Genomic DNA, 27,651 nt, shown 5'->3' with positions numbered 1-27,651 from the left:
TTCAGGAGATTAAAGCATTCTATATGCAAGGATGGACTGATATAGTTGACACTATTTTACTTGGAAACATGACAATATTAAAAGTTCCTGAAAGGGGGAAAAAAGAAGACTGAGCCAAGTCTCAATGGTGTCCATTGCCAGAATAAAAAACAATTAAAAATATTTTAATTTTGGGAAAAAATGAAAATACAAAAAATACCATTCATGTATAAGAAAAACTGTTTAGCAGTGGGAATGATCAAATGCTAGAACACGTGTTGCAGACAAGCTCTGGGGTCATCTTCCTGGGAGACATTCAGAATCCAACTGGATGTGTTCCTGGGCAACTTTCTACAGCTGATCTTGCTTTGCACAGGGAGATGAAGTAGATGATTTTCTCTTGCCCCTTCTAGCCTCTGATATTCTATGATTCTACTACTCCAACAAAAATAGTACTACCAGTAGAAATTTAACTTACATGTTGATTAATGCAACAAAGATTGTCATACTGGCAAGGCCACAATAAGATTTGCATAACTGTTTGTAATAGTAGTTCTGAAGCTACTGAAGTTATCTTCAGAGGAAGGAAGAATATTTTAATTAGAGTTATTCTGTAATATGAAATGCTTTAACCATTAATGAAAGTAATGGCCACTAAGTTTTTGATAAATGCAGTGACTTAGCAGAAACATTTTCCACAGTTCCAGTACACAGTTGATTTCATATAACTTTATGGGAAATAGTGTCTGTTTATATGGAGATTTAATAGCAAAATTGCTATTTTACAGTAACAGAAAGTGTTTAGTATTGAAACATGGGAAGAGCTGTTTGACTATTATGTCTCAATTTGCTTTTCATGGCATTTGGATTTTATTTGAATTTGCAGCTGTAGAGATTTTGATATTACAGTAAACATCATGTCTGACCTTCCTTTATTAGATCTATCCAGGCTCAGTGGAGTTAATGCAGGTGATTGAAGATTTTATACACATTGTTGGAATGGGAATGATGGACTTTCAGAATTCATACCTAATGACTGGAAATGTAGGTAAGAAATAAAAATTTCTTCTATCAAATTTATGACATATTGAAAATCAGAAGTTCCAAGTATGTACTAATAGAGTTGCAGTTTCTATCACAATCCAGATTGGGCTGCTGCTCCTCCTCCACATTATCTGTTGCTTGGTTATCTGCTCTCTTAGTGCATGCAGAATGTCTTACACGTTGGATTTCTTCATAATCATATCTCAAGGTCTAAATGCGAAGTTTTAGAATCAAAGTTAAGAAAATACTCACCAGAATACTATGAACTGTTGGTACATATTAGGATGTTTCCAGGATACATAGTATTTCAAATGCTAATTTATAAAACTTTGCTAATTAAAATAATGTTCATATAATTAATAGCTTGGGAAGTGTTTATTTTGTTGACATTGTCTTTTAATATTCCATTCTCCCAACGAACAGTCTTTGCACCTGTTATGGTGTGATAATAATAAGCATAGATAAACTATAATTTTAAAAAATATACATTGTTTGCCAAAATAATTAAAACCTGGAATTTCTCACATTGGTTTTTCTATGTGTAACAGTTTCAAAATTTTATTCAGATTTATTTTTCAAACTTTGTTTTTGCTACTGGAGAGTTGCCAGGTAATAGTCATGTAACAACAAACATAAAATATAAAAATGACTGGCAACTCAATTATATCTATTAGTGGTCATAAATAAGTGGCAACATGAAAGCATTTTTAAAAAAACTGAACTAAAAGAAACAGTTTTAAAAGCTATTCCATAATAATTTTGTCTATGTTTAGTACCTTTGTTATTCAATAAACTTGTTATAGCTGCATTTTTATAGTACCAAGAAAGTATATAGGAAGTTGTATGTAAGGAATAAATCCAAAATATGTGTTTGATAGCAAAACTTCTAGTGTCAGTACATTTTTTCAGATTTTAAGGTAACATCTTGCTGCACATATGTCAGTCAATTCTTCAGCAAGTCATCTGAATGACTAAGAAAATAGTGTCATTTTGAAATTGGTTGGTGGAATAAAGCAGGGAAGATGTTGGATTGTTGATATTGAATATTTAGCTTGCTGTTCTACAAGAATAGATATTCATTATTGTTCTCCAGTTCATATTACAGAATGACAGGATTGTAAACACAAGTCCCTATACGGCACAACCTTGTACTAGAGACAAGTCGAAGAACTCCCCAAAAAGAACTCTGGCAGTCTTAAAATGTTTAAAACATTGCAGTAGGGTTTTAACCAGTGATTTATTATTTTTGTAGTACTACCATTTGCACTGTAATGTCACTTAAGCTTCTTCCAGTTGTCAGTCTTTCATTATGCTAAACCCTGCACAAATTCATAAAGGAAAGTATCTTTTCTGAAATGTTTGTTCCATGACATTTTTCTGACAAAATAAAAAGGTAAGCTCATTTAAAGAGCACAGTCCATGCTGCTTGGCACATTGTAGTACATTCTAATATGTTGTCCTCTGAAAAATGTGAAAAAAAAAATCAAACAGGAAAATGCATTCAAATTAAGAAGATGCATTCAAATAATCTGTGTCTCTACATATTCATGGCTTCACATGGGAAACAGGAACAACATTCCAATTGAATCAGAAACTGTGTTGTTCACTGGCTGGTTTGGATAACTGTAGAATCTTTACAGTCTTTCTTTTGATTATCTTCCTCTTCCCACATATAAGATATTTTTAGGTACTCAGGAGGTCTGTTCTTAACTGTAAAACCATCAAAGGAATAGGAAAAAAAATGAGAAATGAATGATGAAAACTAAAAATGAATTTATAGGTTTAATCTGACTACCTAACTCTGTGCCTTGATATACGGGCACGAGTTAATCCTCCCTGTGCTCAATCAGCCATCAAAAAAGAACAGGGCCACTGCAGTGCAAACCATTGATCAGAATACTTGAGCTCAGGTGACATGCTGAGACAGGCTGTTATCAGCAGGAGTAATTTCTTATTTTCACTAACAAGAAAGGAATGTATCTGGAATAACTCAGTTTTCATGTAGTTGTCCTCAGGGCATTGGCATAACTGTCTGACTGCCTATGTACTTGGGTTTTAGGGAATATTTTTGTTGAACTCAACTGAAAAGAATACACTATGCAGTTTTTGACTGGTCAGCAATAATTATTCTATACCAACAAGAGTTTATAAATATGTGAAGTCTTATCTATAACAATATTATTTTAAGTCGACAAACACATTAAATGCAGGAAGCAGATATTGTGCATAAATGAGGCACAAATTTACCTGTATTCATCTTGAAGCAGAAAAATCCAATAGTTCATAGAATAAAATCATAGAACAATTTGGGTTAGAAGATATATTTTCAACTCACTCAGTTTGCTCAGAGCCCCATCCCATCTGACCCTGAATGTTGCCAGGGATGGACTGTCTTCTACGACCTCTCTTGGAAACCTGTTTCAGTGTTTACCCATCCTTATTGTAAAAGCCTTTTTCTTATATTTAGTCTAAATTTATCCTGTTTAGGTTAAAACCATTGCCCCTTGTCCAATTGCAACAGCCCATGCTAAAAAGTTTGTTCATCTTTCTTATAGGCCCCCTTTAGATAGTGAAGGGCTGCAGTAAGGTTTACCTGAAGCCCTCTCTTCTCCAGGCTGAAGAACCCCAACTCTCTCCATAACAACAGTGCTCCAGCCCCCTGATCACTCTTCTGACCCTCACCTGGACTCACTCAGATTCATTTCCTTCCTGCGCTGGGGACCCTAGAACTTGATGCAGCACTCAGGTGGGGTCTCACCAGAGTCAAGGGGCAGGATCACCTCCCCCACTCTGCTGGCCCTTATGCTTTTGATGCAGCTCAGGATACAATTGGCTTTCTGGACTGCAAGCACACATTGCCAGTTCAGCTCTAGCTTTTGACCCACCACCCCCCCCCACCCCTCCCCAGTATCCCCACGTCCTTCTCCTCAGTGCTGTTCTCAATCAGTTCATCCCCTCAGCCTGTGTTGATGCCAGGGGTTGGGTAGCAGCAACCCAGGTGCAGGACCTTGAACTTGGACTAACTAATTGAACCTCTTGAGGTTCCCATTCTTGACCTTTTCCAGGTCCCTCTGGATGAGCATCCCATCGTTCAGGTGTGTGAACTACACCACTCAGCTCGGTGCCTTCTACAGACTTGTTGGGAATGCATTTGATACCTTTGTCATTGATGAAGATGTTAAACAGTACTTGTCCCATCACAAACTCCTGAGGGACACTACTTGTCATCATTGTCCATCAGGATACTGAGCCGTGAACTGCTACCCTCTGGATGTGACCAACCAAATTCTAATCAGTCAGCGTCCCCCCCAACAAATCCTTCTCTCTCCAGTGTGATCACGACACGTAAAGCAACCACACGGAGACGAGAGATTTGCAGGGCAGAGATGTTCCTCTGAGAGAGCCCAAGGCTGAGCCAAGGCCAAGAGCCTCTCTGCCTGTTTATTTCTTACTTTTTATACATTTGTGAGTCTGGTTGTGGATTGGCTTCTGGAGTCATCACCTCCCAGCCGAATGGCCAGACCAATTGTCAGTTACAGTTGTTTTCAGGTTAGAAATATGCAAACAAAGGACAGGGAATGAAAAACAAAGGATTTGTTTATGTTACATGTGTTAGAAAAGGCAGAAACTGCTCCTAATATTGTACAGAAGCTAAAGAGACTGACTCCTTCTTATGAACAATCAAAAGGCTTTAAAAAACTCAGAAAAACCAGGGTGACACTCCAGTTTGGAGAGATGTGTGTTGTTGGGACTATGTCAAAGGTTTTACAGAAGTCCAGAGGGTATCCATAGCTCTTCCCCTGTCCACTGATGCATCCCAGAAGACCACTTAGTTGGTTGGGCAGGATTTGCCCAAGGTAAAGCTGTGTTGCTGTTTTTAATCAGCACCCTGTCCTCCATTTGCCTTAGAATAGTTTCTATGAGGTTTCCAGGCGCAGATGTGAGGCTGACAGGGGTCCTGTTTAATCAATAGTTATTTACCATAAAATATTCTCTCAACATCTCCACATACTTTAAATGCTTTTTGTGATGTTTTCATTTTCAAATCACTTTAAAGCTCAGAAAAATTATTCCAAATATGAACTAAATATGAACTATATGTGAACTACTTCTCGTCAGAGAAAAAAAATTCCAATTTTGTTATAATTTTCACAGTAATGCAGTTAGTTCTTGGTTTCCTTCTACTAATTTACAAGTTAATTGCTAATTGAATGACATTTCTAATTGAATGGTAGTTGATATAAAATGTGACCACCTAATTGTGTTTCACAGATATGCTAATCCTCTGAGATCTTTCACAGAGGGGATTTTATTTTCTCTTTCTTTCAAGACACGGAAACAAGTAGTTGTGACTTAAAAAGTTACTACACAACAGCTGTGTCTGACTTTCCACTGCTCATTCTCAATCCATGACAAATGGGAAGTGATGGAAGTTACATTAACTATACAGTAGGCTATCATAAGTCACATTATAATACCTTTGAAAATAGCAAAGAAAACCAAAAGGACTTTGCCATGCCCCTGTTAAACTTTTCATTGTGATAGCTTTTAACGCAAATTTTTCATTTCTTCTGAACAAAACATCAAAGACTGGTTTCAAATCCAGATAATCCAATATCTTCACTTTATTGGGTTATTGAGGAAGCTCAGTCAATTCAAATGCATTTCCATTAAAGCAAGGCCCTCTCCTTTTAGCTTTCCTCTCAAAGATAGCAAACATACTACGAAAAACTTAACAAATGTAAAAGCAACAATTTTCTTTGTTCATGCATAGTCGGGACAGATGGTATATCTTTTATCATTGGTCTCTGTATTATGTTCCTTTAAGAAATGATTAGGTGAAATAAAAGCCTCTGATAGGAGGTAGAAGCCTCCTTCCTCATCCTGCTCTGTTTTATGCTCCTTCTTCCACCTCCTCCTCCTCCAGACCAGCTGAGCAGGCACACAAAAATGATAGTGTGAAGTAAGCTTCAGAATGGAGTGAGACAAAAGCTTTTAAACCATGTTACCATTTTCTGTTAATCAACAGCTTTTGGTTTTGTCTGTTTTAAAAGATGAGTTCCTGATTTTAGATTGAAGAATTAAGCTTGGCTTTTAATAGCCCTTTGAATTTTTCTTTGAGCGCTAAAGACCTGAGCAGATCATCTCAGTGCTTTGGTTGATTTGAGTTCTCATCACAGCGAACCATTAAAAGTTTTGAAGACATGTGATAAGAGGTGGGTGAACTGCTATGAAGAAATATTCAACCTTTACTTGAAATGAAAATTTCTAACTGGAAGATTGGAGTTCCACAAGCATAGCTACCTTAAAAGATACAGGTGGAATGTGGAACTGGAAATAGAGAGTAGTATTAGGGTATGCATATTTCTATGGCAGCTTTAGGTTCTTTTTTGTAAGGGAAAATTTTCCCGGTGTAGTCAAATAGGTTTCCTGAAGAACAGCAGCCAAAAAATACATTAAAAGACATTCTATTGTCAAAAGTCAAGGTTATAGCTCTTAGATGATATTAATGGAAAAACAAATAATCTTGAAGAGCAATATGTTGTCATGGATGTTATTTAGAACTGAAAGGAAAAAACAAATGAGAATTCTCAGTGTGTGAAAAGCCACTTTCTGTTAATGCTCATTTTATGAATACTGATGTTTCAATGGTCAGTAGTTTTATAAAAGCTGCAGATATCACAAAGTAACTTAGACTAGTCAAAGGCAGGAAAGATTGAAGATTTCTAGGTGACACAGCAAAATTAAAAGGAGAGGATATACACTGGCATATTAAATTCAGTTTTGACAGAGCATTTAAGAGAGAGTGGATCAAGCCATTCAGAGAAAATAATAGTGTTAGTGTGCAAAACTAACAGTCTAAAGAAAATACAGATTTTTTTTAGTTTTTAGTAGCTATCATGTGCAACACTTTTCAATTGAGATTATATGACTTGGATTCGTTTTACTTACTCTAAACATCACAAAATTTGCCAAAGTCACCCTAAGCTTCCTTTAAAGTCAGAGGGGTACTGCTCAGGAGAGCAACTCATATCATCTCAGACATCTAAAATAAGGGCATGGGTTTCCTTGTGGAAGTTCTGCCACTGGCTGTAAAAGCAGCCTAGTGACTAGCTCATGTTTCAATGATTGATGTCATCTAAAGCAAAGAGGAGTGGTTTTTTGTGAGTCAATAAAACCTGTGAACACAGACAGTTTCAGAGCTGAATGATCAAAAAACCAAAACAAAATAATGAAGAATAAATAAAGAATAATCAAAAATCAGATTGAGAGTTGGAATTATTGGAATAGATATTTGAGAACAGATTGTTAAAAGGGACTGAATGTACACAACTGAAAAGTGAATACAAAGTGAAACTAGGCTGACATCTCTGTTTAATCTTGCTCACGGGAAAGAATGAAGATACCTAACTCTATTGTAGCACATTTAATTCTGAATAAGCATGAAGCCAAAATAAAACCAAGTACATGTATGTCTGCACCACAAATGCAGCTAGCTATAACAATTTATGAAAACATGAAGAGGTGTAAACCATATTTCCATGCATAAATCAACTTTTAACTAACAACCTGTTATCTCTCAACTTTAAAATGGCTGCTGTGACACTGGTACTCCAATGAGTAATCTGATTTAGTATAGTAATTAACATTTCATTTAAAACTTGAAACTGAGCTGCTTACATAAGTTTTCTAAACATTGACAGGAAACAAAGTCTGATTTCTGCCTTTACAGACAGCCTATGATGCCATACAGCAGAAAATATTTTGAAAGTGTCCATTGCCTCCTTTCTTTGCAAACTTTATTGTTACGCCTTCCATCTCCCATTCCATGTTTATGACCATGAAATTTTAGAAAAACACTAAACAATCTGCAGGCATATGGAGTGTATCTTAAAATTTTCCAGTTCTAGCTAGAGACACTTAGAAATGTTTGTGACCAAAGGAGCTTTTGGAAATTTTACCTACACTAGCTATAAGACAGTAGCAATGGTACACATGCTGAGCTTTGGGAATGCTAGAAAATAAGCAAGCTGAATTTCTGTCTGTTATTGTGGGTTCATTCACCTTATCCCGAGGTAAGATTTTTACATCTTGTAAATTGTAAATCCCGTTTATACTTTCTAGATACTTCTTCACATTGTATGTTTTGTTTATTTATCTGAATGGTGTCTGCCTTAGTCGGCTTATCTTTTTTGTATTAGAATTAATGATGTATGTCTTCAATGCAGCACTCAAGATCCTCTGACTCACATAGCACAAATGTCATACTGGCCTAAAATGTACCGAGAGACTGAATTTATTTAAAATTTTGAAAGAAAACAGGAAAAAAAAAAAGACAGAGCCTTGTTATTAACTGGTACAAAGGTATAAAGAAAATGTCTAAAATTTTCAGCCAGGAAATAAGTATTTCAATAAATTTATACACAGATACTCAGAATTAATTTGTAATTAAATTACTTCTTGTTCTGAGTCTATGTAGTGCTAAAGCACAGTGTGGATTTTAAAGACAGGTATTTATAGTTAATAAAAGTTCAGCTGCAGATATTTCAACATTTTATTCTAATAGAAATAAAATTGCACCTACCAGAAAAATAAAAATTCAGATCCTGTAGAGTGGCTCCAAAAAGCCATTCAGATTTCTCTCCTGTTTCCATCAAGTTATTCCAGAGCACAACATATGTTCACAAAGGAAAATTTCACCATTAAGTAACTGTGGTAATTGTACTTGTTACTTTAAAAAGGTAAACAGGAATCACTCCTTGTAGCGTGTCATACTTCATATGTAAATACTTCTATAATTATTAATATACTTATGGGCAGTTTTTGTAAGGAACAAATTCTCACAAGGGAAAAATAAAGTGGCACTTGCATGGTTTTGCAATGAAATACATTCCTAGTAGATATTAAAAAAAAGTCCGCTTTAAATCATATTCTCTTTTGAATAACAAATAAACTACATGTCAAAGTAATCAACAATTAGGTAAAAAAAATTCTTGTATTTTATTACATAATTTTTCTACATAGACTTTTGCCTGATTCTATTTCATCTCAAAATAGCCCAAAAAAGCCAGTGCCTATCATGTTCCCATTTTAGGGAGGAGTCTGGCTTTTATGACTATGTTTATAAATATGAGTCAAAGAGGACAAAATGCAGGCTTCTGCATTTTGAATGGTCCTACATCTGTCCACACTGTTTAATTTGTGGCACCTACCCAAATATTGTCAAGGAGTCATTCAGGGAATAGGCCAGGTGAGAAAATTGTCCTCATAGGCAGAATTAATGTTTTTCTCCTTATCCTGTGGTGCAGTTAGTTGCACTCTTGTTCTTGGATTGCAAACGTGGTGGTCAGAGAAGTTCTAAGTTCCATCTTCTGCCACATATTCTTTTCATTCATGGATTTGGCTCTTGGTTCTCATCCTCTTTGTGTCACACTCAGATGTAGCTCATCAATCTTTCCTGCTCCAAACCTCTATGCTGTTGGTTGCGCAGATGCTCTGCTTATGTGAACACCTATCAATTTTTTCTTTTTTTCAGTTCTCAAAAAAGTCTCTTCAAGTCCTAGGACTTACACACTGCCAGTGTCACTCTCCTGTTTCTGTATTCTTTACTTGCACAAACCATATGTAATAATCCATAGCTAAAGGCTTCCAGAAGAGAAAAAATAGGTAAAAGAATAGGGAAACTACAGAGAAAGGTCAATTGCAATATTTTTATACTCTTACATACTTCTGCTCTGTATATATTCATATCATTTCCTTTGCAGCAGTTTCAGCAATTCCTTGATCAGATCAATATGTTGGCTTTCAGAAGACTCAAGCTTTCTCTGCTGATTAAAGGAGAAAGACTTCATGTACACTTTGAAGGTCTAGCTCATTGCAGCATCTGACTTAATGCCTGAAGTAAATGCTTGAGAGCTCCCATTTCTTTCTCAGTATAAAATAAGCTTATTAAATGATTCACGTTTCCTGAAAACTTGCTGTGAACAGTGCATAAAAGAGTAGATTTTTTTCTCTCTATTCTAAACCTGCATACTAAATGATCCTGAGAAAATACAGCTCTCCATTACTTAAGATTGAAAATTCCAAATATCAAGGGAATGTCTATATGAATCTTTATCAAACAGTCTTCACAAATGTGGATAAAAATCTAACTTGATTCCCTAGCTATACTCTTAGTAATAATTGTAATTCCATGGTTAGTTTTCCATATAGAGTTTATTAAGTAACCTTAAAGATAAAGCTAAATAAATTAAACATTCAGTATTTTCAAGTGGGTGCTGTAGGAGACTAGAATAATTGAAAGTGTTTCCCTTCTCTGCCTTGTATTAAGTGGAGTAAAATATTCTAAACAAATGGAAGCTATAAAAACTGCCGACATATACAGGCTTTTGTCTCATTAAAAAAAATGCCACCAACTGAAACGGAAAGTAGTATCTACAGCCCATTTGTGGAAATTCCTTTTTACAATATTTCTGTAGCTCATATTGTTATATAATTTCTAAATTTCTACCTCTGTAAACTCCTTTCTGAATCATTGTTTCTTCAAATGAGCAGTTAAAAGCTGTTGTTTTCTAAAGAATCAATTTGCATGACAGGCCATTTTTTAACTGGTGCATTTAACTATTGGCCTTCAGAAATTAAATACCTGACCTTATTCACTCCTTTGCCTCAGACAGGTGGAACTTTGGGTGACTTCCATCAATTTCCAGGTAGAATGAGGCTTAAGGGGATAGAAATTAAGCATCCACGCTGGTAATTTGACATTAATGCAGTAATAGAGTCGATGCACACCCAAGAGAGTTCGTTTCATAGTAAGGTAGTGCCAAGTAGTAACAATCACGTTCAATGAAGTGTAGTGTCAAGATATTCCAAACAATACAGTCCTTTCTTAGACAGGCGTACCACAGACCAATAGCAAGATGCAATTCTGCACAGATTGATGACTCGTTGTCTGGATTTTTAAAGACAGTTGTCTGCCAAGGAAAGCTAGAGCCTCCCTTGGAATTGAGAATGTAAACCCCCTTCCCTCCAAACTATTATAACTTTGCAATTAGGGGCTTTCAGGCAAAGGTATGCAAATAAGAGTAACAGTTCTTTACTAGGAATATTAAAAAAAAAAAAAAAACAAAAAAAAAAACCACAAGCAAGGTAGCAAACAAAAATCCTGGAAAACCCTGACAGAGTCAGGGAGGGATACAACCGAGCACCCTGGTGATCAGGGTGTTGGAAGGAGTCCAAATAAGTTCTCCTGGAGTAACAGAAGTGGTTCTGTGGAGTAGAGATGGTCCTGTAGAAAGTCCAGTGATGGCAAGGTGGGTCCAGTCTTCCTCCAGAAATCCAGTGGACAAATCAGATACCTTGTGTTCTTCCGTCCCAGTTTTTATCAAGCTGGGAACAGCTGGCTCCTCCCACACTGGGTGGAGCAGCTCACAATGGGATGATGGAATGTGTCATGTCATTGGTGAGCCCTAATGGCCCAGTATCATAAGATGTCCCCCTGGAGGATGGAGGGGTGTTGAAAGAGAAAAGAAACACTGTTCCACCTGGATTTAATGGCTGGGCCATTATCAGAAGGCATCTGCCTCCCTCCCCCCTGGAGTAAGAAGGATAAAATATCTCCCAAAAACCAGCTTTCAACAGATGAAATAGAATACACATTTTTAGGTTACATAATCCAAGACACTCATTCTGGGATTTTTTGGCCCTGGAAGAGTTTCCACAAGAGTGTCCAGCCACCATCTGATAGTACATCAGCTAGGGATGGTGTGGCTAAGTCCTACAAATAGCAAAGTTCGGCCCCACTTTTAATGATTTCTACAGCACTTTGTTACTCACTCACTACTGAAAATGCAAGAAGGAAAATTAAATAGAATTAAAGTAAACCCCCCAAAATTATAAGTCAGTTAAAACAGGAATAAAGCCAGCTATTAGCTGTGCCTAATACTTCTCTGTGTCAGAAACAGGTCTATTACCCAAAGCTCCATTGTGAATAACGAGTGAACATGGTTTATACCAAGGTAATGATATGGCATACTGCCAAAGTTCTTATTCATTTTCTGTTATTTCGAGGGTGAGGAAAGGAAAAACAAGAAAAACAAAAACAAACAAACAAACAAACAAAAAAAAAAAAACCAAACAAGTAAACAATAAAACTACAACAACCCCTGCCCTCACCCCCTCAAAAAGTAATTAACCCCCCAATAGAAACAGCAACAAAAAATATCTAAATAAACTAGTAAAACAACCAACCAATCAAAAAACAATCAATAAAGCAAAGAGAAAAAGGAGGGCAAAAACTTAGATCCACAACATTAGACAAATAAGCTTGCTGTATTGAAAAAGTATCATTTCCTAGGTGATGACTGTAGATTTCAATTCCAAATAGTGGTAAAAACCTTCCTCATGCATATCCTGAAGGTAGCATAACAACTGAGGTTACAAACTGGATAGAAATACTTCATTTTTCAAGTCAGTTTCATGAGGGTGTTAGTGCACTAATAATATCAGAGAAAAGTATTTTTATGGTAATAATTATTTTGGCAGTGAGACTGTCAGATATTGAGGTCAAGCTTCAAAGCCATGTAAACATATGCAGATACAATTCTGAGTAATTGTGTTTCTGTAAGTGTAACTTTTTTATTTCTTTTTTTTAATATGGAGAGTTGGACTTCAGTATATAGACCAAAGGTACTGCATATATCTCTGCCATTCTGTTAAGGTCAGATTGTAAAATGCCAACAGATCTGAGTGTCAGTAAGGTTCAGGACATCCCAAAGGGTCCATGTACTGGGCGGGCTAAAATCATGAACAGAATCTGAAAGTTCTAGTGTATTTTTTGTGCCTCATGATTTCTGAACCTGTAAGTTCATCCTTTTTTTGGTGTTTTTCTGTCCTTTGACTTCAGGTATGAGTTTTAGGATCCCATTTGTTGTTCTTTCTGAAGGCAGAAATAAAGAATCTTTGATAGGAGTTGTGATAAAAATCAGAGGTTCATTCTGCTACATATGAGTACACCTTTTAAGTTTTGGGTTTTTTCCATGCTCTAAGTCTCCATTACAGTGGTAAGGAGACAGAGAAAAAAACCTTTCCTCGCTCAAAATGCGTGGTACAGTTCTGTGGCCTGCAGTGTTCCAATGCACTAGATGCATGTACAAATACGTATATCACCCACAGTGGTGCCAAATAGCTTGATATTGTTGTGATTGTTTTTCTTTTTTTGTTTAAACAAACAATCTCTACAATCATGGAGAGGTGTAATCAGCCCTAGGCAGCATTATTCTGCAAATTTGCTATTAGTATAGATTGGGAAATGGTCTTCTAGAAAATACATTTGATCTCATTGCTTGAATGATTTTTCATATAATCTGTGGATCAATGCTTATGCTGTTATTTAATGACTATTATTTTGTGGATTTTTTTTTCTAACATACAAGATGTTCCACTTTGGTCGCCAGTTACTTTAATTGATAGCAGGGTTAGCTATAGGCTGTTTTTTGTAACACACTGCAAGTAAAATCATATGGTCTCATGCTGTCTTCTGTTACTCAGTAGTCAAGTATTTTGAAATAAGATAGATTTCAAGAACACCTATGGGAAAACAGTATATTAGTACAGTCACTTCTCCAGAAAATCCTGTCTGGGGTCCTATTGTAGAGGAGCATAACTAGAATGTGAGCTGATATCAAAGGCAAATACTTGGAAACCCATTCATATGTGTATGAATTGTGCCCCTTGGTGAAACATATTTCTTCCCTATATTGGCATCAAAATCTCATCTCTAATAAAGCAGAGGAATGAAAAGAGACTGGCCTGCCCAAGGGGAAGAAACTGTGGGACAGTCATCATGATGATTGGATCTTCAGGGACTAGCAGGCAGGCAGGCTGCTGCATCTGCTCACACAAGACTTCTGTTTGTGAGAGAAACATATCAAAAATACAGTAAGCTTATTCCCTCCTTTCTCATTTTAATCTCAAGGGAATATAATATGTTCATAAAGATTAAAGGGAATGTCTCGTTTTGCCATTAGGTATCTTAGATTGTTCATTGCAGAAGCATGGAATGAATGTTTTTAATGCTCATTTAGCTTTGAAAATTGCATTACTATCTAGGCAATGAAAAATAATGGTCTCCGTTCACAGTCAACAATGCACAAAGAATAGTTAATTTCTGCAAAATGAATGTCATTTAACTTTGCCAAATTGAACTTATACCTGTTTCTTGGATGAATAGCTCCACTACTGGAAGACATGGCTGGTGATTTTATACTGCATCATCTATTTTACATTTGTGGCTGTACTTAGAAATAATTTTCAGAAGTTAAAATTTTACATACCCAAAACTCTCATAAAGCTAAGTCATAGAGACTGCCATCAATAGGGCAAGACATTCAAATATGAGACCACTTCTACTTAAAAATAGTATTCAACAGCAAAGCTCAGAGGATTTTGAAGTGTTTATGTTTATATACTGGTTTTATTTCATTTGACAAGATATTTGATGTAGTCTGCTGAGTATATGTGTTGGTTCTTTGAATGTACTTAATGCATTTAAGAATTTTGTTTCAAAGATGGGAAAATGGGCAGGCAAGTAAATGTGTAGGAATTTGGTAATTGTTTCTTGTAGGCATTTGTTAGAATGTTTTCTTCTGTTCATAATTTTGTTATTCTTTACATTTTCTAACAGACACAAAAGAAAGACAAAAGACTCCAAGTATTGCAGAAGGCAAATAGTATAGAAGGCTTTACTGTCTAATTCTTGCCACCTTTTATAAGGTGTTCCAATACAGACTTAACATAATTGGTGAACAGGAGTGACACCTCTCTAATCACATTGGTGAAACTAGAGAAACAGCAAAACACCACCTGGAGAAAGATTGTTTTGGGAAAGATGGTTGTTTTGCCAAGATTGTTTTGAGAAGAGGCTTTCTCAAGAACTTTTCCCTTGGGAAATAGTTGGCACTGCTAGCAGGCCAAAATCTTTTCAAACTTCAAAATGTCAGGCCCATACTCATGAGCTTTTTTTTCATGGTTTGACAGAGTCTCTGTCTAGAGAGCTACATGCACATTTTCAAAGGCTTTTTTCCCTATAGATAAAATTTGTATTGATACCACTAGCTGGTCTCCCCAGATTTTACTTGTCACTCAATATTAATCTGCACTGTCAGTGGTTTTAGAAATGTTTAAAGTCTTTTCTAACTATCCCTGGTCATGAAATGAGATTTTTTAACTTGCACCTTTTTTTTTTCCTTTTTTTTTTTTTTCTTTTATTTAGTGCATCATGGAAATATAGCTGGACCTTCCTCTAAAAAATCTTAAAGTTATGTTACCCCACAGCTGTGTTAGACAATTACCACAGGCCATCTAACAAGCTAGAAATTGTTAAATTACCAAAATGCTATTTTGTCTCTTCTCAGCATTTGAACGTCTTGGTGGTACAGAACATTAGGACTTAGTATTTATATTGTTGTCTTAATCTTTCATGTTGAAATAGTTTCATTTAGCAGAAGTATATAAATGGGTAGATTTTTATTTTTTTTTTTTTTTTTCCATTCAGATCCATTTAATAATATATTGAAGTTTGGACTGAAGGAGAAAATTATTCTGTAGTTGGTGGCTAGGATTTTCCCAGGAATAAGAAAAACAAAGTAAAGTTACTATTCAAGTGAGGTTTCTTTGTTCTTAGTTCAATCATTTGGATGCATGTTGAATTGATCTGTTGCAGAAAGAGCTAGAAGTGAGAGAAGGCATAATATTTCATACTCCATGAATGTAGTGCACCATCATTAAAAAGCCCAAGTATTTGCTTATTAAAACATATTTGCAGATTTTATTTAAAGGTTTCCATTCCCCTCTTATCCTAGCTTGTCTATAATTCCCAATATTTTATACCTGTGTTGAATAATAAAACTTGTTTATTCCTATTAATGTGCTTAAATGAGCTGTTTCCCTTTATTGATTTTACTTGTTTTGTCACTTCTACTAAATTCTCATCAGGTCTATGTTTAATATGTATAGAACCATAGAAATGTTTATGTTAGAAAAGACCTGTAAGATCATTGATTCCAACCATTAACATAACATCACCATGTTCACCACTAAACTATGTCTCTAAGTGCCACATCTACATGTCTTCAAGTCCAGGGATGCGGACTCCACCACTTCCCTGGGCAGAATGTTCCAGAGCTTCGGAACCCTTTCATTCGATTTTTTTTCCTAATATATAACCTAAGCTTCCCCCAGCATAACTTGAGGCCACCTCCTCTTGTCTTTTAACTTGTTACTTAAGAGATGATAATGACCCTCACCTGGCTACAGCCAGTACAGCCAGTATAGCTCAGGCAGTTGTAAAGAGTGATAAGGTCTCCAACCCAGGCTAAACACTCTGAGCTCCCTCAGCCACTCATTATAAGCAGTGTCCTCCAGACCCTTCCCCAGTGACATTACCCTGCTCTGGACTCCCTGCAGCACCTCGATGTTCCTCCTGCAGTGAGGGGCCCAGAACTGAACACAGCACTCGAGGTGCAGCCCCAGTGGTGCAAAGACAAGAAGGAGAGTCACTTCCCTGGTCCTGCTGGCCACACTGTTGCTGATAGAGGCCAGGATGGCATTGGCCTTCTTGGCCACCCGCGAACACTGGCTCATGTTCAGCCGCTGTTGTCCAGCACCCCAAGGCCATTTTCCACAGATCAGATTTTCAGCCACTCTGCCCCCAGCCTTTAGCACTGCATAGGATTGTTGTGACCAAAGTACGGGACTTTGCACTTTGTCTTATTGAACTCCATACCATTCTAATCTGCCCATGAATCCAGATTGTCCAGATCACTCTGGAGAGCCTTCCTACTCTCCAGCTTCCAACAGTCACACCCAACTTAGTATCAGCTGCAAACTGGCTGAAGGTGCACTCGATTCCCTCACCCAGATCATGGGTAAAGACATTAAACAGGACTGACCCCAGTGCTGAGCCCTGGGGAACTCCACTAGTGATTGGCTGCTGGCTAGATGTGAATTCATTCACCACCACTCTCTGTGTCTGGCTACTCAGACAGTTTTTAACCCTGTGAAGAGTGCCCCTGTCCCAGCCATGGGCTGCCAGCTTCTCCAAGAGAATGCCAGGGCTTGACAGTGCCAATGGCTTTTCTAAAGTCTAGGTAGACAACATCCACAGCCTTTGCTTTATCCACTAAGCAGGTCACCTTTTTATAGACGGTAACCAGTCAAGCAGAACATGTCTTTCCTCAACCCATTCTGGTTCATCCAGGTCCCCTATTGTCCAGCATATGCCGCATGTTGGCACTCAAAAGGATCTGCTCAGTCAAGACCTTACCTGATGTGGAGGTCAAGCTGACAGGCCTGTCATTCTCTGGATCCTCCTTCTGACCCCTCTTGCAGATGTGACTGTGTAAGTTTTGGGGAAAAAAATTATTCTGGGTCCAATTCGGTTCTTTCTCCAAGCACTGAAACCAGTATGTTTTCTCAGCACATGCACTGAATGATGACTTTGAGCACCTTTTGAAAATGGTTCACTGCAATGCAAACGTCCCTTTGCAATAGACTTATTATAACTGTAAAACAGATATTTTAATCATAAAGACTTCATTAATAGCTGCAGTTCACATTAAGATTGGTCCAGATTATGCTGACCACATCTGTGCTTCTGGAAAGAAAGGGACTGTTTTGAAATATTATCCAATAACTGAGCATCCTTACACTGACCTCTAACTTTGTTTGGTTTTTCTTCAGTTTGGAAATTTTATTATGAATGTTTGCCACTAGAGTGCAGTCAGTTTAGTTTCCAATAAAGCACCATTTAGATGTTTTGGGATTAGAGACAGAAAACCCATTTATTACATATAAAATATTCTATAAAAGCAATAGTACTGAAAAAATAACACAGTGCAAAGACAGGAAAATAACTAAAGGGGGGAAAAAAGCAATTTTCTTTCCAGACTCCTGTGAAATACTGTTTGTTGGGTAACAATGCTATAATCAGGATATGGTGGGGAAGAAGCACCACATATAAGTTGCATGTTTCGATTGTCCGGTTCTCCAGGGTATGATTTGTAGTAGGAAAGCCATCTTGACTACAGATTATAATACAAATACTATTGGAAGGCAAGAAATCTTTTGGATTTTTTTTTTTTTTGGCTATCTCCTAGATACAGCTGTGGAGAAAATTACAGTTACCCACAATAAGACATGGCAGTAATAGCAGAACCGGGCTCAGGTGTAGAATACTTGACACTGAATAATTCTGAAAGACTAAATATATAGATTTTTTTTTTTTTTTTAAATAATTTGCAAACATTTTCACTGAAATTTATAGCTTCTCTGGCATATACATTCAGTCACTCTTTGTTAGGACTTTCAGTTACTGGAAATTAATTGTAGCCATTTTGTTGTGTTGGTGGGTTGCAAAAACTGTTGATCAATAGAAAACAAAAATTCTATCCCTGCTTCTTATTTCCATATTTCATGTTCATGATACTGCTTTTAAAAAAAAATCGCCATGATTTTTTATGTAATAACGTACACAAACTCTTCCTTTCCACTTTAGCTCATAGGTATAATTGTGTTTTCTGGAATATTGCACAATGTAGAATCACATTTTAACTTTACAGAGCTTCTACCTACAGGCAATATTTCCAGGAAATAAGGGATAGTTCAGTGAAGCAGTATAGTTTCAGTTTGGGTGATTCCTATTCTGAATAAATATTTCATAAACATACTGCAATGAACAGAACAAGAAACTGAAGAAAGAACAATAGCAATAAACCCCAAATTTGTATTGAAATAACTGTAACAAAAAATAGGTTGCAGGTAGAATATAGTGCCAGAGAGAGAGCAGAGGCCCATCCAGTGCCTGTGTTAGGAATGCAAGTGTCATGGAGCCAGGCGCAATGGCAGCTCCTTGTGACTGTTTCTGTCATGCCTCAGGGAAACCTGAGATGTTTCCTTAATCACAGTACTTTCTACACATTAACTGTCCAAAGTTGTCATTCTCTACTGCATGTAAAAGCAAAACCAAAGGCATGCTGAAGGCATCTGATGATTTGGTCTGAATCCAAAGAGACCCTTTTTAAGACTTAGAAGCCTCTCTGATGCAGGTATAATGTCGTCTTGAGTTTATTATTTTGACCATATTCTATGTTTTAATTTTGGCATTGAAGTCAGTAATAATGTGCATTTTATGTAGTCATCAGTACAAGCAAGGGTTAATCTGGTATTCCTGTATTCAGTTTAAGCTCACTGTGCATCAAAATTCAGATGATTTTTTAAATCCCTGAGAAGGCAACGTAAGCAATCCTGATGAGGCATCTCTGTCTTTCTCTGTCAACTGCACTCAAAATGAATGAAAATGTAAGACACCTGAATTCTGACAAGGGAAACAGTAATGGTGTAACATCTGACTTAGCTGATTAGTTGACTGTTTGTTTCCATTTCTTTCTTGGATGCTTGGATCTTTTTTGGTTCCTACTCCCACAGCTTTTGATAAACGAGAAAGCCTCTCATTTGGGGGAAGTGAGAGCGAAGAAGCTGGGGATGCTGGAGATAGGATGACCAGAATTAGATAACAAGAGCTGAGCACAAGGTCCACATGCCACAGTGATTCATGTGATTGCGTTATAACAGCTCATAATAACCAAGCTCTGTCATTCTTTATAGGCCAAATTTTCTAGTTAGATCTTTCTTTAAGCATCTCCTCATTGTGCGGTTGTTCTATTGAAATGACCATAATAACACTGAGATATTTCTCCCAAGTTATTAAAGTTAATTTAGAATTCAACAATGTGAACAAGTAAATCAAACTCAGTCTAATTAGTATTACTTACTACTTAGATTGGATAGCGTCTATATGTCCCAGTGAGGTACTGGGCTTTGTTCCACCATCATGATGTAAACAATCTAAGTAAAGCATGTGTGCATTATCCTGACAATTATATTTCACAGTGCCCCAGGACAACCTTTTATAATCCCTTAAGCAAATCTTAATCCAGTTAATGTCCTTCATGGAGAATATTCAAGATGAATTAGGCATGCCTCCAGAATACAAAGACCTAGTTATGAACTCCTGCGAGGTAGGTTAAAATCATGGTCTCAACATGAAATTGTGAGACTCCTGTGAGACAGGAGATCTCTGTTCCTAACAATTCTGTTTCATATTTTCTGTGTGACTCTGCTCAAGCCTGTCCAGAAGGCATTTAGTGTTCCAGCATATGCTTATTAGCTGCTGAGTTCAGGGGGAAGCGGGAGTAGGCTGCTCTGTAAAAGAAAACCGGAGACAGCAGGGGGTACACTCTGGCCTCACTGGCAAAGGTGAGGCCCCACAGCATCCAAACAAGAAGAGCAGAGAAGGTCTGTGATGGTAGCCAGACCCAGCTAATATTCCATATCTGGCAGATCTGACATCAAGCCAAGAAGTCAGAGCATCAGGGTCAGGATCTGGTTCAGTGGTTCTGCTTTCCAGGAAAGCCCATAGTGGTAAGGTAGGTCCAAGGTCATTAAATCTTGAACTGGAATCCGCAGGTCAAGGTTCAGAAAACCAAAATACATAGCCGTGCACAGCCACAGCAGATTCAGCTTGAGTGCAGCTCCTGAGTGAAGGGGCTGTGCGCGCCCACTTCTCACAGCCCTTTTCACTGTAGTTTGATCTAAGCTACAAAGTTGCATAAATTCACAACTGATTTTGAGTACCTGAAGCTTAAATTTTAGGGGGTGTGTAGGTGTGGGTGTGTGGGTGTGTGTGTGTGTGTGTGTGTAATGGGGATGCACTTGTACGGTGCACAACTTGGGCATTATTTTGAATGCAAAACTCAGAATGGTAGATAGCCACTATAGAATGTCTGACGCTGACCAGAAAATGCTAAGCTTGTGACTAAATTCTGTGTCCTGAATTACCAGAGTCAAGAATTTAGTAAAGCACTCATTTGAGACATCTCACAGTTATCTGAGATAAATTAAACACGCTTGCCTTCCTTCTGAACCCTTGATTTATATATTATGCCAGTTATCAAATGAATATTCAAATAGGGGGTTGGTCTTCCTTTCCTCCTGGGTAAATTTTGCTGGCAATAGCCTTGAATCCTAGTGGACATTCTCATCCAAGGTAAGAAAGGTTTATAATGCCTTCATATGGGGGCCTCATGTTCAGAGGGGGACCTAGTTGCCTGTAGATCTTTCTACCTCAAGTGCTCAAAATATAAACTCAGTATGCTAAGCAAGCAATGCTAGACCAGTAAGTCTTTCTCTAACTTGGACAGGTTTTAAAATAGAAAGCAACTGCAGATGCATATTAAGAGAGGACTAATTTGGTTAGTAAACATAATTAAAGACTTGAGCTTTTTGAGGATCTTATCTGTCTAATTTCTCAACCTTAATGGAGCTGAAGTGTAAAGAAAGCACTGTCTTCTGCTTCTGGAAAGGAAAATGGAGAAACTTACACATTCCTGGTGGATTGCTGTAAAAACAGGAGGTAGCTGCAAGCATTTCCTCCATATCCACTTTTTTGCAGGATATGGCTTTTAATTGATCTTTCTTCTTCAGGATTCACTAGCTGCTTTCATACTAGTCATCTCTGCATTTCTATGCCAGAGTAATTTACAGTTCTCTCAGTTTTAATTTTCTCCTAGTGTTATCTGAAAGTTCTTCACAATGCCATTCTTATGATTATGAAAAAGCTGTTCAGAAATAAAATATAGTAGAGATCTGGTTTCAGTTTGCTACAAAAAGCTGTGATTAAAAGCATATATTGATTCCCATTATTTATTTTTTCCCTCCATGTGTGGCTTTTCTACATCAAATTTCCTATCTCCATGTCTGTGAATTTACTTCTTACAACATCTTTCAATATCCTGAATAACTTAGTTCACATCTTTATAGATTTCTGAACAATAGGTTTAGTTATCATTTCCCTAGAGGTAAAACAATAGCCATCTCTTCTTTGCTTCAATTTACTGCTTCTGGGAAGCAATCATTCTACTCTGCTCTACATCACCCCAAGCAATGTAATGTTCATAGAATATTTTTATCAATTCCTTGCTAATGTTTCATATCTGTTTTCCTCCTTACTGATCTCTTGTCCTCTGTAAAGTCCTCCCCATATTTCTTTAATAGTTTTTGCTGTATATCTAAGCATGAGTTAGCTTGGTAAATAAACATGTAAATGATCTCTCAGTCTCAGCTTTTCTTTCTTGCTTCTCTTCTTCATCCTCATTTCCACCTTCTGAGCTCACAACCTTACCATTGCCTTCAGTCTCACTCTCTTGGCTCTTGTTATCAGCTATAATCGTCAGCACAGACACTTCATCAAGTCACCTTAGTGACTGAAAAATGCTTGGCTTCTGCACCTTACCTTCTCAGTCAGTCTAAAATGATGTTGTAGGTGACCTTGTCCCCTCAGTATTGCCCATGGTTTTCATCTTTATGTCTGTAAATTAAAACTCATGCACTTAAATGCCAGCTCATTTTATCTCCTGCATCAGTCTCCATCTTCTGTCTTGCTTTATGCCAAGTCTTTGTTTTCGCTAAGAAGTATTTTATGACAAGGCAGGAGAGGCTGCCTGAGACCATAGTTTTGGTAGCATGCATGCGCAGTAATACTAAGAGGAATGGAAACAAATAAAGCTCCTTCAGAAACAGAGTACCTTTGATGTGGCTCTGGGTCTGTTTGGCTGCTCGTATCTTCATCTTCTTCAAAATAACACCCAGAAGGTGGAGTTGTCTTCTAATTAATGAAGTACAGTTTCCTACTGTATGTTTAAAGCATTTTTTCTAAATTAACGCATATTTCAGGAAGTATTCCATTTATCATGAGAGTACATTTTCTTCTATCCGCTCGTAAAAGAGCTGTTTACATTTTCATTACTTCAACTGGGTTTTCTTCAAACTTGTCATTCAGATTCGCAGATTGATTTTGTTCTTTACATTTCACATTTTCTATCTTCAAATAGCCATATTAAACTTACAGTGTGCATTACTAATTATTAAATGGTAAAAATGATGAAAAATTACAAAATTGCTAAGCTTGCATTCCCCCCACCCCTGCTCCCAGGGAACATGCAGGAGTAGTACCTGGAACATACAGAAATTCTATGATGCTATAGCTATTTCCCTGCACTAGCTTTCTCAGAGAATAAGCTTTAATATTTTTCCATAATTTTTTTTAAGAAATATTTATTGTCTATAACAACAAATTTTAATGGTCTAATTATTGTTTGAACTTTTAATTTTTAGATTTTATTTCCATACCTGGAACAAAGTTAACAGGATGAATGTGCAATCAGAAATCTCTTGTGAGACTGCATATGCATATGTGATACTTCATGAGTTTTTCCTCAAATACAGAATTTGGTACTGAGCAACAAAAATACACACAGCCAAAAGAAAACACTTGCCTGCTGCCTATGATTTTTTTATTTTATTATTATTATTATTGTTGTTGTGTGGTGTTTGGGTTTTTTGTTGTTGTTGTTGTTGTTGATGTTGTTGTTATGTAAGTAGCAGAAAAAAAAAATCTGGGTTGTTATTAAGTGCATCCTGTGGGAATTGGGTGACCAGGGACCGGGAGCAGGTTAGCCCTGATTGACAGTGAAGTTGGCATCAATCTGAGGTCATGGGAAACGAGATGCTAGGAAGGGAAATATCTTGTTAGGTTATGGTGAGAATAACGGAATTATGGGTGTAATTATGTTAATGAAGTTGCACCACATGAGGTTATGTTGTGAGTTCTTGCATATGAATGGTTAACAGCGTTTTACATATAAGATAATGCTCATTGTTTTGCTGTCCAGGAGACAATCTATACATTGTTCTGTTTGCCCCATTGCTGGGTCTTTCGAGGTTGCCCCATACTGTGTTTGGCTTATGTTCTTTTGTTGGCTCTGGCTTTTATTAAAGTTATTTTCTGGGCTTACTCAATTGTTCCCATCTCTATTTTAATTGCCACCCCGGCTGGTCCAGTTTGTGTCACATCACCAGTGACAGCATCCTGATCATTGCCTGAAACCATGATGTTTTCTAAGCTGTCCTATATATCATACTGATTATGTTATGGTAATGGGTAACTCTTTTCCCCACTGCATTGTCTATATAGAAAACAAAAGGAAAATATCCAGAGATCACTGTTAAGGTAGCTTTTTGATTAACCAAGGCATTATTCTTAACCTTCAGACAGTGAGCCTATTTAAGGCAGAATTTGCTTGACATCAAAGGAAAGACTAATGCCAAGTTCATCCTTGATTAGTAAAAAATATCTGCAAAGGGTCGACTTGTGCTTTTGCCTGTACTGGTACTTTGTCTTGCTACACAAAGCTTGAATTGTGACAGTAGCTGCTTTGGGCTGATGATCTTCATGAATGCAAGTGCACAGCAGGCTTCTAGGAACATCCCTGTCTTGTCTTCCCATGGAGCAGTAGGTTCTAATTTAAGAATTTATTGCTTCTGTGTGGATAGCCATAAGAAGTAGTAGATCTGTTAAGTTATATTTTCTTGGGAACCTTTTTCTGAACGTAGTTCAATGTTGGTTCACTGTGAGGAGATTTCATGGATATTACTTACAGAGGGAAAATTAACCTTGTTTTTCTCATGTTCATGGAAGAGGATGCTTCACCACAGTCCTGTTACACATAAGCTTGTAGGTGGTAAGAAGTGAGTTTATCTTTGGACTGAGAGAAGGATTTTAATCAAGCCTGCTCGCATGCAGGGTTCTGTAGCAAATCTGTAGATCCACAAATCAGTCTCCTTTAAATGGGGATTTCACCATTTGTGTTTGTTGCAAATTTTCATTAAAATTATGGGATTTAAGTCGATAGAGAAAGTCTGTTATAAGTATCTTCTTCAATATATCCGTCTGGCTCTTCATTGATGATCCAGGCAAGACTTTATCCCCAATGTATCCAACATGAGTTGACTTAAATAAGCTTCTATATTCTATAAAAAACAAAGGTTTTACATTTAGGGTCAAAGTAATTCTAGAATGTATAAATCTTGTTCTAATTGAGTCAACAGAGATGTCTTGCAGAAATGGTCAGTATTCTGAAGTTCAACTCAAAAGCCTTTTATATTCTTCGTTAAAATCATCTGTGACAATAGCAATACTGTTTCAACCAAAAATAGATTTAGCAGGAGCTGTTCCAGAAGGGCAGTAAAATGTTGTCTGTTTCAAATATCAAAATGTGTTAAGTGATGAGCTCAAGTTTACTAAATGCTGAATAATGTATACCTAGGATACCATCAATGAGCAAGTCAAAATAGCGTAAGAAAATAGCAAATGAGACTGCTAATATACACAGTCATTCTCTGTTGTCTTAACTGAAATGCAATCAAATTCTGTATCCTGAGTTACTGCAAATTAGAGACCAACATGGTAACTGTGCTGTAAAACATAACACACCCAGAATATTATCACTTATAAGAAAGGAGAATCAGAACTGGTACTGCAGCTAAGGGGAGATGACTGTAGCAACCTGTAGATCAGGTCTACAGCTTCCCCCATGAGGGGAAGGGGTGGGGCAGGTGCTGCAGTTTTCTCTGATGACCAGTGGCAGGACTCAAGGAAATGGCTGAAGCTGTGTTGGTGGGGTTTAGGTTGGATATTAGCAAAAGGTTCTTCACTCAGAGTGTGGTTGGCCACTGGTAAAGGCATCAGAGTACCAAGGGAAGTGTTCACAGAACCACGCTTACCAGTTCAACAAGCATTTGGACAATGCTCTCAGGCTCGTGGTGTGAGGACATCTTGGGGTAGATGTCCCTCTATTGTGAGAGCTGAAGTTGAATTTAGTCCATGAAAAAACATCCAGTAGTTTTTCTGTCATGCCTTTTGGTGAATCTGATTTTCTGTTCAAATTGATTAATATTATTCAAGGGTCTAATTCTGAAATTTTACCAGTTTTTGTTGAATACAGGAGGTTATGGGTGAATACTAAAGAGAAGGGAGAAATTATTCGTGACACTGACTTGTTTGCTTTTTGTTTGGTTGTTGTTTAGCAACCCGGATTAATCAGAGAGCTACTAGAAATTGCATTAGGCAGCTTTTAACTCACTCAGGGTTATAGGGATCAAGGCAATACATTTCAGCTTTTCTTTCTAGGCCATGATCTACAAGAGCTATTCATACAGGAACTACACTATTTTTTTTTCACTCCAAGTTTTCTTGACACACTAATTAACCGCTTTTGTGCTGTTCCAAATAACCTGCTTAAATATCATTCACTTATTAGTTTGTGTAACCAAGTCATTTTTATAGTGAAGGAAAATTGTCTTTTCCTATCAGCTTGGCATTAATCAGTTACAATAATGGTTTGTATTACTTGGTTTTACTATGATCAGTTAAATTAGTAGTTACCAATTCTGAAATTTCTAGTAGAGTAGTATCAAACAGGTTGTCTGCAACTGTAACACCAAAAGGAAATAAAGGGAAGAGAAGTATTTGTAAGGGATATTAAGAATTAATCCATTACAGTTCCAAGCAATCACTAAATTGATTAGGCTAAACTTACATGGATTCTTCTGAATCAATAAATACTATGGAATCATCAAATATGTATGTATTCTTAAGTGTAATTGAACTGTTGTCTTGTAGTTTATACCAAAGTGCACTAAAAAAATACTGAAAAGAAGCCTCCTGTCTCAGGCTTCCACCACCAGAGCTCAACCTGCAGCTTGCACTGCAGATGTGCACAGCGAACACCTGTACTAAATCACAGAATGATACAATTGTAGAATACGCTGACTTGGAACAGACCCATCATTGAGTCCAACTCCTGGCCCTGTGCAGGACAACCCCAGGAATCACACCATGAGCCTGAGAGCTTTGTCCAAATGCTTCTTGAACTCAGTCAGGTTGAGGCTGTGACCACTTCCCTGGGGAGCCTGCTCCAGTGCCCAGCAACCCTCTGAGTGAAAAACCTTTTACTGATATTCAACCTAAACTTCCCCTGACACAACTTCAGGCCATTCCCTTGGATCCTGTCACTGGTCACCAGAGTAAAGAGATCGGTACCCACCCTTCCACTTCCCATCGTGAGGATGTTGAATACCGCACTGAGGTCTCTCATCTGTCCACTCCAGACTGAACAGGCCAAGTGACCTCAGCTGCCCTTCATACAACTTCTCCTCCTGACCTTTCACCATCCTCCTCACCCTCCTTTGGGCACTTTCTAGTAGCTTAATGTCTTTCCTATATTGTGGTGCCCAAAATAGCAAACAGAACTCATAGGAATTGCTGTGATACAAATAAATAAAAAAGGAAATTTTCCATGTTGGAAGAGTTTAATTTAACATGACACATAAAAATTTTCCTCGGCTTCTGCTTAGGTAATTTCAATTTTAGTTTTCTTTTTTTTCCCATTTTTCATCTTTTTTTCCCCACTTTACATTTTTATTCTTATTAATATTATCTTTGACTATTTTTCCAGTAGTATACAATTTGTATGTTTGTATAAACAAGAAAAAATACTCATACCACAGTGCCTAAAAGTATCCTTGTTTGCCCAGTGTTCAATCTCATGAATTCATGACAGGATGATTTGGTATGGTAATTTAAAATAATAAAAAAAACAACCCAGTGAGAAACTTTTGGGTTTTTTTCAAATGAGAAGACATAGTCCTTGTGTGGAAGTTGCAGAACTGAAT

General features: G+C 37.2%; 1 protein-coding gene across 8 annotated transcripts in view; it reads left to right on the top strand.

Annotated features, from left to right (window-relative positions):
• The window catches only part of ADGRB3 (adhesion G protein-coupled receptor B3), a 465,849-nt gene that overhangs the window by 235,739 nt on the left and 202,459 nt on the right, over nt 1-27,651 (top strand). For all 8 annotated transcript variants that reach the window (XM_040057981.2, XM_058419650.1, XM_058419651.1 and 5 more), the window contains one exon: nt 919-1,027. In XM_040057981.2, the coding sequence (XP_039913915.1) occupies nt 919-1,027 (109 nt within the window). The remainder of the gene's footprint in view (nt 1-918; nt 1,028-27,651) is intronic.

The sequence above is a fragment of the Hirundo rustica genome, chromosome 3 (genome assembly GCF_015227805.2).
Source record: "Hirundo rustica isolate bHirRus1 chromosome 3, bHirRus1.pri.v3, whole genome shotgun sequence".
Lineage (NCBI taxonomy): Eukaryota > Metazoa > Chordata > Aves > Passeriformes > Hirundinidae > Hirundo > Hirundo rustica.
Note: the sequence above shows the minus strand (reverse complement) of the source record. Positions and strands in the feature narration are given on the sequence as shown.